This window comes from Salmo salar, chromosome ssa18, assembly GCF_905237065.1.
Source record: "Salmo salar chromosome ssa18, Ssal_v3.1, whole genome shotgun sequence".
NCBI lineage: Eukaryota > Metazoa > Chordata > Actinopteri > Salmoniformes > Salmonidae > Salmo > Salmo salar.
Genome location: NC_059459.1, coordinates 14235342 through 14255692, shown reverse-complemented (window position 1 = coordinate 14255692; position 20351 = coordinate 14235342). Strand labels below are relative to the sequence as shown.

At 42.3% G+C, this 20351-nt stretch overlaps 1 protein-coding gene across 2 annotated transcripts; it reads right to left on the bottom strand.

The window, feature by feature from the left end:
* Nucleotides 1–696: 696 nt before the first annotated feature.
* Nucleotides 697–18304, bottom strand: slc2a15a (solute carrier family 2 member 15a). 2 transcript variants are annotated; one of them, XM_014154009.2, is made up of 13 exons: nt 17946–18304; nt 14392–14454; nt 14089–14187; nt 7967–8127; nt 6736–6860; nt 6319–6464; nt 5853–5985; nt 5439–5626; nt 4380–4490; nt 3997–4098; nt 3483–3558; nt 1998–2125; nt 697–1506 (listed from the first exon to the last, which is right to left on the bottom strand). In XM_014154009.2, exons 1-13 carry the CDS (start codon nt 18003–18005, stop codon nt 1252–1254), a joined length of 1647 nt encoding a protein of 548 aa, XP_014009484.1. In that variant the 5' UTR covers nt 18006–18304; the 3' UTR covers nt 697–1251. The 2 variants fall into 2 exon arrangements, with proteins under 2 accessions (XP_014009484.1, XP_014009485.1); XM_014154010.2 differs by lacking the exon at nt 14392–14454 and having other exon boundaries at nt 17946–18303.
* Between the last annotated feature and the right edge of the window lie 2047 nt (nt 18305–20351).

Sequence of the window (20351 nt, the reverse complement as noted above, 5' to 3'; positions counted from 1 at the left end):
CACTTTGAGATATCAGCTGATGTACGAAGGGCTATATAAATAAATTTCATTTGATTTGAATAATAATGACTGTATGTCACGTACGTTGAAAACACTATGCTAAAAGCACTGTGTGTGAGAGTATCCCTGACCTTGCCAACAGACAAAGAGCTATGAGTGGATCACTGGTTCACCAATGAGGGCCTTGATTGCCTTGGCAACAGTAACATGGCGTGATGTGAAATTACACATGTTTTTTTTAACCGGGAGAACGTTTCTTTGGGACCATCAGGCGACGTCCTGACAACTGATACACAGAAATGTTCCTGCAACGTTCACATGAAACGTGTCTAGAACATTAATATTGTAAATTCTGAGAACATGGTAACCACTTTCTGGGTAAGATCAATTTTACATTAAGGGGATGATCTCTTGGAAACATTTCTTGCACATCATGGGCACATTCCTATGAAAACATCAGTTAGTGACCTAATGAGACTCTTAACGGAACGTTCTCTAAAGTTGTGGGAACGTTTGTTGTTAGCTGGTATGTGCAATACATCTGCAGAGCTTGCCAGGGAAGTTAGATATGCTGCACAAGAACACTTGAAACAATACTGGTTGTAACATATCCCAAACAACCCCAAACCCCAAAAGTACATTATCAAAACGTATACATCATGTTTTTTGTGTTAAATTCTAATGACTAAAACAAAGTGAATGTCTCTCCTGAGATTTATTAGAGAATAAAAAGGATTGCTCTGACACAAGTATATAATTGATCATTTACATCATAAAGCTTTGCATATTATTACTTTGATAAAATATTTGAATGTACACAGTTCAAATACAGTGATATATTAGAAAATAAACTCTGGCTTTTGATAAAACCATACAGTATGTATAAAACACATCAAGCTACACCTTTCGGAGAAATGTACAGATCTGTCAGTCTTGATATAACCCACACACCCTTTAAATGACTGCAAAATAACAAAGGCCTGATTTGGAATAGGAAGGTAAAAGGCAAAAAGAAAGCATATGTGCAGTATATTTATGTGTACCTACAGTATGTGTGCATGTCTCTGTTACTGCATGATCTCAAAATCACAGCTTAAGTTATTCAGTACGACATGATATTGTATCCTACACTTCCCATCATTTTTTTGTGGCAGCCAATCCAGCTTTTTAACCTATCAATGGTCATACTGAAGGAAAAAAAAGCTATTTCTGAGTTTTGGGATGCAGCCAGCCTCTCTCTCAGAGCCACTATCAGGGGACAGAGGAGGAGCTGTCAAACTCCAGCGATCCATTCTCCAGGGTTCCGTATCCGTTCATCTTCCTCAGTTTGAGCTGGTCGAGATGGCCCAGGCACTGGGTCTCTGGCACCGCCTCCTTGGAGGCGAACATCTGGCTGATCTCCACAAACGTCTTGTTCTTGGTCTCGGGGATGACGAAGAACACAAAGGCCGCCACCGCCAGACACACGCAGCAGAACACCAGGTAGCAGTAGGACCCAGCGGACATCTGACACCAGGGAGGGAGGGATGGACGGATGGACAGACAGACACAGGGTTTTACGATTCTAATATTCATAGTGCTTGGCCCTGATTTGTGTTTTTTTTTTGCACAGGCATTGGTCCTGAGGAGCAAAAGGTGTTGGGAACCAACGCCATGTCAAGTAAAGCCACGTAAGGAAGAAGCAGCACCCTGCTGATTGCCAGGCAAAGTAGAATACCACCCCCGGGCAACACACATATACACGAAAGGCTGGAAGCAACACAGTGTCAGCTGCACTGCAGAGCCCCTGGAGCAGGCTAGGGGTTAAGTTCCATGCTCAAGGGCACAACGACAGTAGGTGGCACCTGAAGTTCTGATGCCAGCAACCCTGATGCTGCCATGTTAAGTAGGGGCACAGCCAGGTCAAGTTAATTGAGGGCAGAGGGCATATTATTAAGTGAGGACAGAGGCCATATGAAGTGAGGACAGATTAAGTGAGAGAAGAGGCAGTTGGTTACCTGTAGGAAGGGGAAGACGAAGCCCACTGTGAAGTTGGAAATCCAGTTGAGAGATCCTCCCACAGTGTAGGCTGCTGGGCGGTGAGACTGTTTAAACAGCTCTGCCGTTATCAGGAAAGGAACGCCCGCTACAATACATACACTGACCGTTAGTACACTGCGCACACACACACACACACACACACACACACACACACACACACACACACACATTCAACCAATCATTTCAGTCCATATACAAACATAGACTTTGTAAATACACCGACAGGTAGAGTGATAAAGGGGCTTTAAGAAGAGCTCTTTATCTACTGTAGCTACATATCCAGAAAGTAAGGAAGGGGGTATACATAACAACTTCATGAGAATCAGTCATAACACCTTCATGAGTGTTGCAGTATAATTCATAACAAACTTCAACAGCATTCATACAGAGTTTTCAAAATAAAAGTCCCCCTGGAATAAAATGTTAATCTTCCAATTTATATTTTTTACTGTCATAGTACCCAAACCCCTGACACACTATTCACACACCAGGCTGTAGCAGTTTAGGGGTTAAATGAACTGCTTAAGGCCACAATAGCAGTAGGGGATGGCACCAGCCCTAGGTGCAGTATCTTTCAAATATATAAGCTAGCTGCGTTTGATTGAGCTTGCCTGGCGCAATGGAATCAATGGAACAGTCCCAAAAGTGTAAACCCGACCTGCCAATCTGGCACTCCAGGCAGGCTCAAGAAAACGTTCAGGCGAACTATTTAAACCCAGCTCTGGATGGCACCTGAGCAATTGTTTACCATTGTAATGTGTTAGTAAGCAATCTAATCCCGTTTGGTCACAAGTGATGAATATGCAACGCCTTGTGTTACTACACTGCTAATGACCCTTTGAATGAACATGAGCCCAGGCTGCCTTATTTGTGCATAATTATTCGTGCCTCATCATTGTGGGTGGCGGAGGAATAACACTTTTCGACTGATGAGGAGTTAGGCCCCCGATTCATTATTCATCTTGATTTGCTGTTGAGCGGCAGCATTCATCACCTTTCTGACCAATGAGGCATGATGAGGCCTAATTAAAGACAGGATCCTAGACCGAATGAGCCAATCCACTAAGGACCAGAGGGGGATGTAGTCGGTTATGTACATACATACGTCCCTCTACAGAACACTCTCTCATTTGTCTATCTTATAGGGGATAAAGACTTTATCATCATCACACACAGGCAGATAATCAGGAGGTGAGATCAAGGCCATTAGCTGCATTTACAAGCGCTCAACTTTGACCTCCAGAGGGCGCCATTTCAATACACACCAGGGGGTCGGAAACCAGCAAATCTGGCAACACACCCCGGTGTATCCTTGTGTGAAGCCTGGATGTGTGTTTGTGTGCGCGTGCCTGCATGTGCGCTCTCTGCTCAAATGAATGGAAAGTAAATTGATAATTGAAAGGGGAAGAGTAAGATAGAGTAAGTAGAAGAATGCAGCTCACCTGGCCCAATGCAGAAACCAGCGATGATACCGATCACACATCCAACACTGACATAACGCATGAATGGTAAGTGAACCTGTAAGCATAGTGTAGTGGAAGACATAAGACTCCATGACCTAACTTAGTCAGTATATTCCATTAGGAGATTTGTATTCTAGTTCGCCACATATCACTCTTAAATCTCCACCCGGTACAGCCAGAAGAGGACTGACCACACCTCGAAGCCTGGTTCCTCTCTAGGTTTCTTCCTATATGTTCCTGCCTTCTAGGGAGTTTTTCCCTATCCACTGTGATCCTGCCTCTGCATTGCTTGCTCTTTGGGGTTTCAGGCTGGGGATCTGTAAAGCTCTTTCTGACAACTGCTGAAAATGGCTTGATAAAATACATTTGATTGATTGATAAAATATACTAAAGTACTCTCTGTCCTATCAGAAGGATGGAATTAATATAGTAAAAACACAAATGCAGTGCACCCTACCTCCCACCCGCACACACACATACCACAAATACACACCTGTAGAACAAGGGAGAGAGTGATCCCAGCGCAGCAGAATCCCATGACTAGAAACCCCCCGATGATGAGTGGCCTCCTGCCCAGCTTCTCTATGGTAAAACACTACAGAGAGAGAGAGAGAGAGAGAGAGAGAGAGAGAGAGAGAGAGAGAGAGAGAGAGAGAGAGAGAGAGAGAGAGAGAGAGAGAGAGAGAGAGAGAGAGAGAGAGAGAGAGAGAGAGAGAGAGAGAGAGAGAGAGAGAGAGAGAGAGAGAGAAGGGGCAGAGAGAAACACGAGATACAAAGAGACAGAAAGCAACAAAACATGAATAACACAAGCATTAAAAGAGACAACTATGACAGGGCAAGCTTACAACCAATCCCATGTCTCCTCCATAGACTCACCCCGATGAGGCCGGCAATGATCTCGATGGCTCCTGTACCCACCGTAGTGTACTGGATCTCTGGGTCTGGGATGCCCGCGTTCTTAAAGATGTCGTTGGTATAGAACCAGAGCTACAATAGAGAAAGACACTTTTGAGCTTGAGGGGCATGGCCACAAGTGGGACAGCCTGGCACAGGTGGCACAGCATGGGCACAGAGTAACAGTGGACAACCACTCACATTCAATTCATTTCAATTTGGGGCTTTAGGGAGGTTAACCTTAGACAGGGGGGTAATCAGGATTCGGAGCAGTTGGAGGTAGTAAGAAACCAACACACACAAGTCTACACACCCATTTAACACACTCCTCTCTCCTGCTGCAGTCACAGAACAGTGTCAAGGCTTGCCACCGGTCACCTCCACTTAGCATACAGCTCACCTCTGGTATCTGCCTGATACCATCATCATCACCATCACCACCGTCTTCATCCTCACTACCTGTGTTTCAGAGCTGCCTCAAATAGATTGCCAAAGCTAATTAGCTGCTAAAAATACATTGCAGAGATGAGGCTGCTAATGAGTTCAGCTCTGATGGGTAAAATGTGCACTTGTTGGCCCCAGTGTCCTGGTAATCATTTGAATAATTAATGCATCTCAGTAGCATAATTCAGGAAGGGATTTAGCTAATCGTATTGCTGTTAAATGATGACTCGTAGTTTTGGGTTCTTCACCACATGATCACATGAGGCTTGTAAAAGATGAGGAATCATTCATTCTGCCCTTCAACTGAGCCTCTCGGTGTAGTGGGCCCGACTGTAATGGGTGAGAGGGGGAAGAAGGTGAGAGAGGGAGGAGCTCGGGGGGAAAGGGAGAAGAGGGCGAGAGAGGGATAAGAGGTGGAGTGTAGGAGAGAGAGAGGGTGAGCGAGTAAGGAAAGGACATGCGAATGGCAGAGAATGAGCAGGGTGTGACAGGGGTGAAAAGAGAGAGGTAGAGAGAGGAGTGCTAAAAAAGGAGTAACAGAGGGATAGAGATATGAGAAGGAGGGGAGCACCATAGCGTACAGCTGAGTAATCTTACAGCGTCTATACCGGACAGCTGCATGCCGATGTTGATGACCACCACACTGAGCAGCTGCCAGCGCACCAAAGGGTCCAGTATCAGTCGCCATACCGACACCGTCTCCACCGACGACAGAGAGCGCTGCTCCTCCTGCATCTCCTCGATCTCTGACTGAATGTTACACTTGGCCCGGTACCACTTCAACGCTGACGTAGGAAATAAAACAGGAAGTTACACTTCAACCAGGCAATGACAATGCTTTTGGTATCAAATGAAAATGAAATATGACTCGAACTTTGTTATTGATGGTTAACTAAATGGTTTGACACATGACGACAACATTGCCACAGGAAATAAGCATAGCCCTGAGGTTACACTATTCACACACTTAGTATGTGTCCCTGTCTCAATGGCGTCGTCTAGCATGCTGACCTATAATGGTGGCGTGGACATTGTGCTTCTCAATCAGCAGGTATCGTGGACTCTCCGGAAACCATGGCAACAGCATCAGCTGGATGAAGGTGGGTATCACTACCAGAGAGAGAAACAGGGGCCAGTGATCCTCCTGTAACCATGAGAAAACAACTCACAATCATCACCTACACGACGTTCAGCTGTACACCAGTGGAGGCTGCTGAGGGGAGGACGGCTCATAATAATGTCCGGAACGGTGCAAATTGAATGGCATGGAAACCATGTGTTTGATGTATTTGATACCATTCCACTCCGCTCCAGCCATTACCACGAGCGCGCCATCCCCAATTAAGGTGCATCTGACCTCCTGTGCTGTACACACATAACCCCAAAAACGCAACACGCAAACCATTGAAAATGAATCCATCTCTAAACTGATGAACGCCAAGTGTAAAGCTTTTCCTGGAAATGGTATTTGGCGTACCTTCCCCAGAATTTCATGTAGACCCAGGATCTGGGCCGAGAAGACCCCAGCACAAATGAAGAGGCTGGGCACGAGCCCCAGGAAACCACGCAGGTTCTTAGGAGCTATCTCCCCCAGGTACATGGGCACCACACTCAGAGAGATACCTTCACAACACAACGGTGACGGCGTGGACGTTTTTTCACCGACCAAATTCAAGAAAAGAAACAACAGTGAGCAAACATTCACTTTCTTGTTATTGCTTTCTTCATAACCTTGCCCATCTACCGTGCCACGTTTATACCATATGTATACATTCCTGACTGATTAAACCGTGACTCATTCCTGAACCTTGACCCTTATCCTATAACCTTAACTCTAACTCTCAACCCTGAACCTTACCCTTCTCACTGAGTGGACACGCTGACGTGTTCGTACCTGAGTGGATCCCTGTGACGAAGCGGCCAAAGATGACCATCTCTGGGGAGCCACAGATCCTGCTGAAGCCCATGAGAGATCCAGCGATGAACACCAATACCGTCGAGTTCACCACTGTGCCTTTCCTACACGCACACGCACGCACACACACCACACACGCACACACACATTATGGTTGGCTCTGTCCACCATTAAAAGGTGTAGATTATAAGAACTAGCTAATTAATGTACCAATGTATGAAGCGGTGCATAAAAGCATGTGGGCCAGAGGCAATAGCAGGTGCACCTTCATTACTTCTATGACAGAGTAGTAAAGTCTCCCCCTGATATACAGTCAGGGAGGGCATTTTGAGTTCTGATCGCCCATAAAACACCGTTGGGTGATGAAACTGATCAGCTCATAACTGGGCTCGTAAATTGTTCTCTTTCATTTGCATGTAAATGTCCAGTCAGATCACGTGAGTCCTTTAGATAAATGAGATCTAAGCCTGCACTGAATACAAAACACTCTTTAGAGAGCTGGCAAGAGGGGACAGAGATTGCACCGACTGCACTCCAAAGGGTATAGGGGACAGAGAGTGTGCACTTTAAAGGGTAGAGGGAACAGAACGAGTGTAGCACATTGGGTAGCTCGTACAAAGAGTTTAAACTCTAAATGGCAGTGTAACTAAACACTATGCACTCTGAAAGGCAGACAGGATGAACAGTGTGCACTCTGAAGGGCAGAAGAGAGCAAAGGAGGGAGGGCATGGTCATCCCTGGGGTCAGAGGGCAGAAGGTCACTCAGGGGTGATAGATGAAGGCGCTGCTCTAATGCCCTCAGTTGTGTGCATGTGCGTGCGTGTGTGCGTGTGTGCGTGTGTGTGTGTGTGTGTGTGTGTGTGTGTGTGTGTGTGTGTGTGTGTGTGTGTGTGTGTGTGTGTGTGTGAGACTAGCTCAGAATGCCAGGCAGGGTGGCAGGGTAGCAGGGTGGCAGTGCCCAGAGCTCCAGATGCTGCATTGCATCTCTGAGGCTGTTCATGTCAGCTGGCCAACAGCCACCCTGCAGCCACAGTGTCTGGAGGTCTCAGGCATTGGCCTAAACCAAAACAAAGGTCTTCAAAGGACAGAACTTTCCAAATCTCTACAGATGAACACTGACTCGAATGGGGAGCAGAGAATATTGTGTAAAACCTGTATAGGAGTGTGTGTCACTGGGAGTGTGTGTATGGGGAGCGTGTGAGGGTCTCACCTGCCGAACCTGGTGACGAGCATGCCCACCATGAGGGATCCCAGTAGACCCCCAATGGCAAAGACAGACACGGTGAGAGAGTACATGAGGGTCAGAGCCTCCCCATCCAGCCCCGTACCATTACGGCTCACTGACGTCCTGTTGTAGAAGTCTTTAATGTACTGTGGGAAAGAGAGAAACAGGGAGAGAGAGCGAGAGAAACAAAGAAGGGAGAGAGGAATGGGAACCATATATCAGTATTACTACTGTTAATCACTATGATTTATTTCATGTGTTCCTGTGCTCTTGCTTTGCCAGTGTAAGATACCTATCAAGCCAATAGAGCTCATTGAGTAGAATTAAATTGAGAGGGGCAAAGAGATGTTATCACATAAACTTTGTGTGACACAATTCAAATGACTGTATGACACACAGTATGCCATAAACCATACAATGTGTTACATAATGTCACCAAGTGTCACGATTTCCGCCGGAGTCGGTCCCTCTCCTTGTCCGAGCGACGTCACCAGCCTCCTAGCCATCGCCGATCCACTTTTCATTTTCCATTTGTTTTGTCTTAGTTTTTTACACACCTGGTTTCAATTCCCCCATTACATGTTCATTATTTAACCCTCTGGTTTCCCCCATGTTTGTGTGCGTGTTTGTTTTATTGTAAGGCTGTATCTGACGGCTGGTATATTGTTACCGGGTTTTGATATTACGCCCGTTTATTTCGTGGTACCGGTATTTTTCCAGCACCATAGTATTGTGTTTATACTGGTGTTTTTTCTTGTATTAAATACCTTGTCCACGCATCTCAGCTCTCCTGAGCCTGACTCCTTTCACCAATTACCCACAGCCTTGACACTATGACCTCAATTTGTTACCAGCATCAAACTGTACAAAACACTATCCAACTATCATTCTTACATTCCCAAAATGCCAAAGCCAATGAGAAAGCCCCACTTACATTTAATCCATCTCTATCTGGCCAATGAGAGCCTATAGAGGGGAACGCAGAATCACAACCAAACTGGGAGTCCTTGTCATGTGGCCCATGCCTCTCCTCTCTCCCTGGCATTTTCAGGTCACAGACCAGGACTAATTCAATTCCACTGCTATGTCCTTTTTTTTTTTACCTTAACCTCTTAATCTACAGTGTGGCCAATTCAGGATCAATTCAACCACTCACAGACTCAGGCGAGGAACGGTGAGAAAGGAAGAGACCTTGCACTGTGTGTGTGTGTGTGTGTGTGTGTGTGTGCGTGCGTGCGTGCGTGCGTGTGCATTCTGATGATAGTAATCGGACCTTAGTGTATTTCAAACATACAAACAGAAACATTTTGGTCATGCTCTACTTCACAGTTCACTTGACTAGGTATTAAAGCAATAGATCTGGTGGCAGTGTTGCAACCATATCTCTACAGTTCCAACGATAGAATTGGAACGTACAACTGTTGGCTAAGCTTTACTTTACAGTCCAGCTGTTAACCTAACATTTTACTGCAGTGGTCTAAATCAGGGTCACACAGAGTCTTTCTTGGTAGTCTTAAACAAATGTACTTTGGGATGAAAGGTTTACACCTCACACACATGGTAATAGTCTTAAAATAAGAAGACACCTTTACCATGTCAGATATAGAGTTGAAATGTATTCCATTTTTGAGTTTGTATCCCAATAATACACTTTATATACACTGAGTGTACAAAACACCTTCCTAATATTGGGTTGCAACCCCCCCCTATTCACCCTCTGAATGGCACACCTACACAATACATGTCTCAATTGTCTCGAGGCTTAAAAATCCTTCTTTAACAAGTGACATCAATAAGGGATCATAGCTTTTACCTGGATTGGCCTGGTCGCTCTATGTCATGGAAAGAGCAGGTGTCTTACATGTTTTATACACTCTGTGTGTATCACAGAAGACTGAAATATAACAAAACGGTTGACATAGAAACATGTTTATTATTTAGGAAATTAGGAAACGTTTTAATAACATTCCACCCATGAGCCCACTAGAGAGTGATTTGGTCATTTAACTGCAATTCAAAAACACATGGTAAAATTGTAATTACACTGTCTATCCTTAAACGTGTAACGGAGTGTTCTGATGGGTGTTAAAACATAGGAACCCCGTGTAGAACAGCATGAAATTTCAACATAAGATTGACTTACAGTACCAGTCAAAAGTTTGGACACACCTACTCATTCAAGGGTTTTCTTTATTTTTACTATTTTCTACATTGTAGAATAACAGTGAAGACATCTAAACTATGAAATAACACATGGACTCATGTAGTAACAATAAAAGTGTTAAACAAATCAAAATATATTTTATATTTGAGATTCTTCAAAGTAGCCACCCTTTGCCTTGATGACAGCTTTGCGCTCTCTCAACCAGCTTCATGAGGTAGTCACCTGGAATGAATTTCAATTAACAGGTGTGCCTTGTTAAAAGTTAATTTGTGCAATTTCTTTCCTTCTTAATGCATTTGAGCCAATCAGTTGTGTTGTGACAAGGTAGGGGTGGTATACAGAAGATAGCCATATTTGGTAAAAGACCAAGTCCATGTTATGGCAAGAACAGCTCAAATAAGCAAAGAGAAATGACAGTCCATCCTTACTTAAAGACATGAAGGTCAGTAAATCCGGAAAACCCATCAAGCGCTATGATGAAACTGGCTCTCATGAGGACCGCCACAGGAAAGGCGGTCTGCTGCAGAGGATAAGTTCATTAGAGGTACCAGCCTCAGAAATTGCAGCCCAAATAAATGCTTCACAGAGTTCAAGTAACAGACACATCTCAACATCAACTGTTCAGAGGAGACTGCAGGAATCAGGCCTTCATGGTCGAATTGCTGCAAAGAAATGGAAGTAGAGACTTGCTTGGGCCAAGAAACATAAGCAATGGGCATTAGACCAGTGGAAATCTTTCTTTTGAGATTTTTGGTTCCAACCTCTGTGTCTTTGTGAGATGCAGAGTAGGTGAACGGATGATCTACGCATGTGTGGTTCCTACCATGAAGCATGGAGGAGGAGGTGTAATGGTGTGGGGGTGCTTTGCTGGTGACACTGTCTGTGATTTATTTAGAATTCAAGGCACACTTAACCAGCATGGCAACCACAGCATTCTGCAGCGATACGCCATCCAATCTGGTTTGCGCTTAGTGGGACTATCATTTGTTTTTCAATTGGACAATGACCCAAAACACACCTCCAGGCTGTGTAAGGGCTATTTGACCAAGAAGGAGAGTGATGGAGTGCGGCATCATATGACCTGGTCTCCACAATCACCCGACCTCAACCCAATTGAGATGGTTTGGGATGAGTTGGACCGCAGAGTGAAGGAAAAGTAGCCAACAAGTACTCAGCATATGTCGGAACTCCTTCAAGACTGTTGGAAAAGCATTCCAGGTGAAGCTGGTTGAGAGAATGCCAAGAGTGTACAAAGCTGTCGTCAAGGCAAAGGGTGCTTACTTTGAAGAATCTCAAAGGTAAAAATATATTTTGATTTGTTTAACACTTTTTTGGTAACTACATGATTCCATATGTGTTATTTCATAGTTTTGATGTGTTCACTATTATTCTACAATGTAGAAAATAGTAAAAATAAAGAAAAACCCTTGAATGAGTAGGTGTGTCCAAACGTTTGACTGGTACTGTACATGGGAATTGATCCACAAATTATAATCTCGCTCGTTTCTAGTGGCTAGTTTAAAAAAGAACAGTGTGGGTTGCAGTCACTCCTTGTCCATAGACTACTTTCAAAGTAAGATAACAAATATTTGTATATGTAAATTTATGTAAATATTATTTGACAGTTCTGCTATTTACCTAGTATTATGTCTTAGCAAATACTGCACCAGCCAACACCAATTGAAACAAGAATACAAAGCAAGCATTTTACTGCTCCAAACCCCAACAGTCAACACCGGTAACCAGTGGCCTGTATTTGGGCTAAAGGGACAAAGAGACAATACCCAATAACCCCAACAGTGACACTATAGCGGTGGGATAAAATTAGCATTAGCTTTGGGCTGTAGAATACAGGTAGCATTATCTTTATGCTGTAGGATATATTTGGCATTAGCTTTGGAGAGATTGGTTCTACAGTCATTCCAACTGCATGGCCTCAACTGCATTCCTTCTGATAAAGAGCAGCCTGGTTCCTCATTCAATCCACATTCCTGATGACAACAAACCCTTCACAGATGCACACACAGTTTAACCTATCTCACACTGACAAATCATTTTCATTTTAACTATCAGTGTAAAAATGGAGGCTAAGCATCACAGACTTTCACATTTTTTTCTGTGAAAGCATGGACTCATCATGGTGAGCAATATTAGATACAGCATTGGGGGTCTCACTCTGATGTACATGAGGGTAAGAGCATAAAAGATACAGTGCATTCGGTAAGTATTCAGACCCCTTGACTTTTCCCGCATTTTGTTACGTTACAGCCTTATTCTAAATGGATTAAATTGTATCTTTCCCCCAATAATCTACACACAATAGCCCATAATGACAAAGCAAAAACAGGTTATAAGAAGTTTTTGCAAGTTTATAAAAAAATAAAAAACTGAAATATCACATTTACATAAGAATTCAGACCCTTTAGTCAGTACTTTGTTGAAGCCCCTTTGGCAGCGATTACAGCCTTGAGTCTTCTTGGGTATGACGCTACAAGCTTGGCACATCTTTATTTGGGGAGTTTCTCCCATTCTTCTCTGCAGATCCTCTCAAAGTCTGTTAAATTGGATGGGGAGGGTCACGGCAAAGCTATTTTCAGGTCTCTCCAGAGATGTTCGATCAGGTTCAAGTCCGGGCTTTAGCTAACTCAAGGACATTCAGAGACTTGTCTCTAAGCCACTCCTACGTTGTGTTGGCTGTGTGCATAGGGTCGTTGTCCAGTTGGAAGGTGAACCTTCGCCCCAATCTGAGGTCCTGAGCACTCTGGAGCAGGTTTTCATCAAGGATCTCTCTGTACTTTGCTCCGTTCATCTTTCCCTCGACCCTGACTAGTCTCCCGGTCCCTGCCGCTGAAAAGAGTTCAATCTTGGTTTCATCAGACCAGAGAATCTTGTTCTTCATGGTCTGAGAGTCTTTAGGTGCCTTTTGGCACACTCCAAACGGGCTGTCATTTACCTTTTACTGAGGAGTGGCTTCCGTCTGGCCACTCTACCATAATGGCCTGATTGGTGGAGTGCTGCAGAGATGGTTGTCCTTCTGGAAGGTTCTCCCATCTCCACCGAAGAACTCTGGAGCCCTTCTCTTGCTCAGTTTGGCCGGGCAGCCAGCTCTAGGAAGAGTATTGGTGGTTCCAAACTCCTTCCATTTAAGAATGATGGAGGCGATTGTGTTCTTCAATGCTGCAGATATGTTTTGGTACCCTTCACCAGATCTGTGCCTTGACACAATCCTGTCTCGGAGCTTTATGGACTATTCCTTTCGACCTCATGGCTTGGTTTTTGCTCTGACATGCACTGTCAACTGTGGGACCTTATATAGACAGGTGTGTGCCTTTCCAAATCATGTCCTATCAATTGAATTTACCACAGGTGGACTCCAATCAAGTTGTAGAAACATCTCAAGGATCATCAATGGAAACAGGATGCACCTGAGCTCAATGTCGAATCTCATAGCAAAGGGTCTGAATACTTATGTAAATAAGGTATTTGTGTTTTTTATTTTGAATACATTTGCAAACATTTCTAAAATCCTGTTTTCGCTTGGTCATTATGGTGTATTGTGTGTAGATTGATGAGGAAAAAAATTGATATGACCCTTTTTAGAATAAGGCTGTAACGTAACAAAATGTGGAAAAGTCAAAGGGTCTGAATACTTCCCAAATGCACTGTATATGTGAGATGTATACTCATTATTCAAACTTCATAAATCAAATTGATGTCTGTGGGACACAGCCCATAGTCACATAGTCAATAGTGTAGACTGGTGAAAGTAAACTGAATTCTAAATTTAAATTTAACTTCAACGATCAAGCAAATCTCCGTTTACATCAACAATACATGATTTGGGTGAGATTCCGGGTTCCACAAGTAAGGAGTTGGCCGCAGCAGAGTATTCAATACATGAAAGTACAATGCAGATAATATGAGTGTAGTTCAATGGCCTTACCACTGCAGGGGAGTTGACCACTGCCAGGTTGTAGCCATAGAGCATGGAGCTCCCAAAGGAGGTGAGGAACGCTACTGCCAACAAAGATGAAGTCAGGTGCTGCAGAGAGAGAGAGAGAAAGGGATGAAGGGAGATTATCTCAGAGAAAATGTGTACAGTAAACTTGTCATAAACCAACATCTAATGTTTTATTATTTGGTTTGTACTCCAGCCTTTGCTCTTGAGGAGTTAATTTCGTCTGTTATTTACAGTCAAAGGTTTAAGATTTGTGTGAATATGAATGAGGGTCAAAGTTGTCTTTACTGTTGGGCTCTCATTCATCTCTTCTATGGCCTTTAGTTTGGAGGAATCCATGGGTCTGAGGAACTGTTGGTATAAGCCACATTAACCTTTAACATGTTAATTATTTGACTGTATCTGGTGGAGAATCTGGAGAATCTACACACACACACACACACACACACACACACACACACACACACACACACACACACACACACACACACACACACACACACACACACACACACACACACACACACACACACACACACACAACAGGGTATTACTATACGTGTGAGGACTTTTTGGGGACCAACAATTGGTCCTATTCAAAATCCTATTTTCCCTAACCCTAACCCTAACCCTAACCTTAACCCCTAACTCTATATTCTAACCGTAACTCCAAACCTTAAGCCTAAAATAGCCTTTTTCCATGTGAGGACAGGCCAAATGTCCCCACTTGAACACAGTGATGATTATTATTGGGATACTGATTTTTCTTCAGGAAGCTACAAAACACCATGAATATATTTGGGCCAATCTCATGTGGAAATGCCAATATACATGTTATTCCTCAGCCTGGTCTCATAGACTAGACGTATTATAGTAAAAGTAAATTAGTATGATATGTTATGTTTGGTACGGTTACATACACTCTTAGAAAAAAGGGTTCCAAAACGGTTCTTCCGCTGTCCCCATACGAGAACTCTTTTTGGTTCTAGGTAGAACCATTTTTGGTTCCAGGTAGAACCCCTTTGGGTTCCATGTAAGGAATTCAAATGGGTTCTACCCGGAACCAAAAAGGGTTGTTCAAAGGGTCTCCAATGGGGACTGCCGAAGAACCCTTTTAGGTTCTAGATAGCACTTTTTTTCTAAGAGTGTAAGACAGAAGGTTACGTCTGGCAACCTAAAGGTTGCGTGTTCACATCTCTTCACGGACAACTTTAGCATTTGAGCTAATTAGCACATGTTCAACTACTTACAACTTTTTAGCTACTTCACAATTACTTAGCATGTTAGCTAACCTTTCCCCTAACCTTAACGCTTTTGGCTAACCCTTCCCCTTACCCTAACCATAACCCTTTAACCTAACTTCTAACCTTAACCCTAACCCCTAGCCTAGCTAACGATAGTCAGCTAGCTAACATTAGCATTAGCTACCTAACTACCTAGCTAACATTAGCCACAACAAATTGGAATTCGTAACACATCATACGTTTTGCAAATTCTTAACATATTGTACATTTCGTAAATTTGTAACATATCATACGAATTGTAATTCGTAATATATCATCCGAAATGGATGATGAACATCCACAAATGAATACATATCATACGAAATGTAACATATTATACTAATGGAGAGAATCAGATTTACGTTGAGTATAATACGAAATACTCTTAGACCAGTTTGCATTAGTCAGAAGTTGGGGCCAGATGCCCATCCTACAGTTGAAGTCGGAAGTTTACAAACACCTTAGCCAAATACATTTAAACTCAGTTTATCACAATTCCTGACATTTAATCCTAGTAAAAATTCCCTGTTTTAGGTCAGTTAGGATCACCACTTTATTTTAAGAATGTGAAATGTCAGAATAATAGTAGAGAGAATGATTTATTTCAGCTTTTATTTCTTTCATCACATTCCCAGTGGGTCAGAAGTGTACATACACTGAATTAGTATTTGGTAGCATTGCCTATAAATTGTTTAACTTGGGTCAAATGTTTCGGGTAGCCTTCCACAAGCTTCCCACAATAAGTTGGGTGAATTTTGGCCCATTCCTCCTGACAGAGCTGGTGTAACTGAGTCAGGTTTGTAGGCCTCCTTGCTCGCACACACTTTTTCAGTTCTGCCCACAGATTTTCTATAGGATTAAGGTCAGGGCTTTGTGATAGCCACTCCAATACCTTGACTTTGTTGTCCTTAAGCCATTTTGCCACAACTTTGGAAATATGCTTTGGGTCATTGTTCATTTGGAAGACCCGTTTGCAACCAAGCTTTAACTTCCTGACTGATGTCTTGAGATGTTGCTTCAATATATCCACATAATTTTCCTGCCTCATGATGCCATCTATTTTGTGAAGTGCACCAGTCCCTCCTGCAGCAAAGCACCCCCACAACATGATGCTGCCACCCCCGTGCTTCAAGGTTGGGATGGTTTTCTTCGGCTTGCAAGCCTCCCCCTTTTTCCTCCAAACATAACGATGGTCATTATGACCAAACAGTTATTTTTTTGTTTCATCAGACCAGAGGACATTTCTCCAAAAGTACGATCTTTGTCCCCATGTGCAGTTGCAAACCATAGTCTGGCTTTTTTATGGCGGTTTTGTAGCAGTGGCTAGTTCCTTGCTGAGCGGCCTTTCAGGTTATGTCGATAGAGGACTCGTTTTACTGTGGATACAGATACTTTTGTACCTGTTTCCTCCAGCATCTTCACAAGGTCCTTTGCTGTTGTTCTGGGATTGATTTTAATTTTTCTGCCAAAGCCATGACATAATTTTCTGGAATTTTCCAAGCTGTTTAAAGGCACAGTCAATTTAGTGTATGTAAACTTCTGACCCACTTGAATTGTGATACAGTGAATTATAAGTTCAATAATCTGTCTGTAAACAACTATTGGAAAAATGACTTGTGTCATGCACAAAGTATACTCCAAACCGACTTGCCAAAAGTATAGTTTGTTAACAAGAAATTTGTGGAGTGGTTGAAAAACTCGTTTTAATGAGTTTAACCGACTTTAACTGTATGTATACATTACCTTTCTTACTATAATAGTCTAATGGAGACTAAGATTAGTTGAAATGCTTTCTAACAAGTTGTGATGAAGTGGAATGGATAGGAGAAAGCACAGGGGCTCAAGCCACAGTTCAGAATAGAACAGTAACGTTCAATCAGCAGTCAGGAAGTGTGACTGTACTCTGGCCCAGAACCATTGGAACGCAGTGCACGATGGAGGTGGACTTCACCCAGGTCAGGTCAGGGAACTTAATTTGGGCACTAAGTGGTCAGATGCAGTCACTTATAGGCCCACCGCACACACGTGAGAAAGGTTGTGTAGACTAGACATTGTCTTGTGACATGTAATGAGTGCTAACCTCCTCTTCGGAGGACAGAGGCATGATGTTTAAGTAAAGATAAAGTATTTACTTGTCAGTCATAATATGGGTTCTAACGTTACTATGTAAAAGAAAAACAAGTTTAGGTGCATCTAGCCTATCGCTGACAGTGATTGCTCATGTAACATTTAGGCGCCTATGTTCGTACAGAGCAATGCCAATTTACAGATGTCAATATGTCAGTCATATTTTAATTCAATATAGTGTAGCGCGACCCTGTGTTCATATGCACAGGTATCGACTGTCACTTGGACATGCTTTTGTGGCAGTCGATGCCGCGCTTATAAACACAGGGTCGCTACAATAAATATGGAACATTGTTTATAACAAGTTTATTAATAGAGTATTGCATCCAAGATAGGACATTAGGTAAAGAATGTGAACTTTTATGAATGACATATCAAAATCAAACAGAATAGCAGGTCATTTACAAAAACAAACTTGCATGAAAATCTTACCGACGTTATTTTCCCTGGTGGCGTTATTAAAACTTCTTCAGCCATGTATGAATCTTTCATTAAATATTTCCTCTTTAACTTTCGGCGGTAGGAAAAGAAAGATGCTCGAACTACTTTTTTCTTAAAGCTACCGGCATCACAGCAAAACTCATTTTGAGAAGACAGGCGTGGTCATAGTTGAGACTAAAAAACAACGCAGTTGCAGGTTATAGGGTCGCCTTTTTTGTTAATCTATAGCGTGTCGGCCCTTTCCTTCGGGTAGTGATGCCCTCCGCTCTGGTTAAAAAGTAGGCTAGAGACCAGTGTCATCACATGATGGCGAACAACGTGATGCCTAGAGAAAGACATGGTGAAATCAATTAGCTAAGTGAATTTACAAAGCCCGAATACTACAGCAGACTGGGAGAGAGGGGGGAGGCTACTTATAGACCCAACCGTGAGTTACAGTAGTAGCTGACAAATATGAGGACAGCACTCAAAACTGATAAGCTTCCTGTCTCCTGTTAGCACTAGGCCTAACTATGTTATAATAAAAGCCACATGCCTATTACTACGAAGGCCAAATAACAGTCACACTAATAGATCACATCCCACACCTACTCATTCAAGGGTTTTTCCTTTATTTTCAGTCTTTTCTATATTGTAGAATAATAGTGAAGATATCAAAACTATGAAATAACACATATGGAATCATGTAGTAACCAAAAAACAAATCTAAAATATATTTTATATTTGAGATTCTTCAAAGTAGCCACCCTTTGCCTTGTTGACAGCTTTGCACATTATCTGCATTAATACACAATCAAAGGTTAATACATAATCAATTAATACACAATTAAAGGTTCTGAACATAAGACAGGGAGCATTACAAGTGTTCTCAGTTTTTAGTTTTGTACTAAGAGTTTTAAAAATGTACAACTTATATTTGAAATTTGCGCCAAAGTGATATTGTTTTTTAAAATGTATAATTTGAGAAGTAGGTTTTTTGAAAAGTATGATATTATGTCTTACCATTGTCTGACCAATGTCCTTGAGCAATATGAGACAGGAGATATTGTGTGAGTTTGGAGGCAAATCTGTGCAAAAAGATACATATATTTCAGATAAATTCTATCTAAATGTGTAATGATGAGTAGGCTTCTGAAAAACACTAGACTCAACCATCTTTTATATTTTATTAAGTGGCGGTCTGTTTGTGGTAAAAATGTCAACTCCTTGTCACTCAAAATAAACATTAAATACAGTCAGTTTGATGACATTTACCCAGAAGGCACTGGACACTGGACACATTCCAGTGTCCATAGTAGTGTACCACTTACAGTAAGTACCCCAATACATTGTAAGTGGTGTATTGTGAAGATATTGGAACAAAGCCACTGTATTGCTGCTCAAAACTTAATCAACATCCTATGATTTTGATTTCCAAAATAAACCATATCTATGTTATTATGTGGTTTAGCATGAGTGAAAGCAGGATGGATGTAAAAGTTATGATCTGTCATGTCCACAAAAAACTTCTGTACATTATATCTGAAAGGCTATCTCATGCACACGCTCAAACACAGTGGTCATATGTCTCCAATCTACCACGTCATGCAGTTTTGGAAAAAATCAATTATGAATTTACATAATACTCCATTCATAGAGCCAGAGACAGCCCCCATACTGTACTTCCCAATACTTCCCACCGGAGTGGCCTCATACAAGAGTTGGGCAATAAGGACGAAAATCCATAATGTGATACATTTGCTGAATTGATGCAATAATGCTAAATAGAACGATAGGTTTATAACATTAATGTGCACCACAGTTTTCTTTATTATTATCCTTTAAACTAGGGGAGAGCCGGGATGAAAGTAACACGGGGCGAAAGTAACACGCCTATTTTTTCAGATAAGACAGTAGCTAGAATGACATAATGAAGTCAGCACTTTCCTAATGCAGAGGACAAGCTCCCTGCAACAAAAAACGTCCAGTTCCACCATCTTTCGCAGAGTTATCAAAGAAAAGTGGTTTTGAGCGATGTAAGTTAAAAAAAATGGGCCCAGATGTGTTTTTAAGTTGTAGAGCTGTGTTTAGTTTTTTAAGGTTCCAAACGTATGTCATTTTCTTAACCCATCTAGTGACTAAATGACAGCATAGGTTTTAAGTATTATGCTAGCTAGTCTTAGGTGTTAGCCTGGGATAGGTTACAGAAGAGACGGGTGGGACGAAAGTAACACAATGTTAACTGATGACCTGGAATACAATTAAAAAAAGCACAGGCCATTGTCTCTAGTTCATATTGCTTTTATAATTTTAGCAAAATATCAACAAGTGACTGATATTGTTGAATGTTTGAAAATTATACAGTAGCAGTCAAAAGATTCTTTATCTTTATTTTTACTGTTTTCTACATTGTAGAAT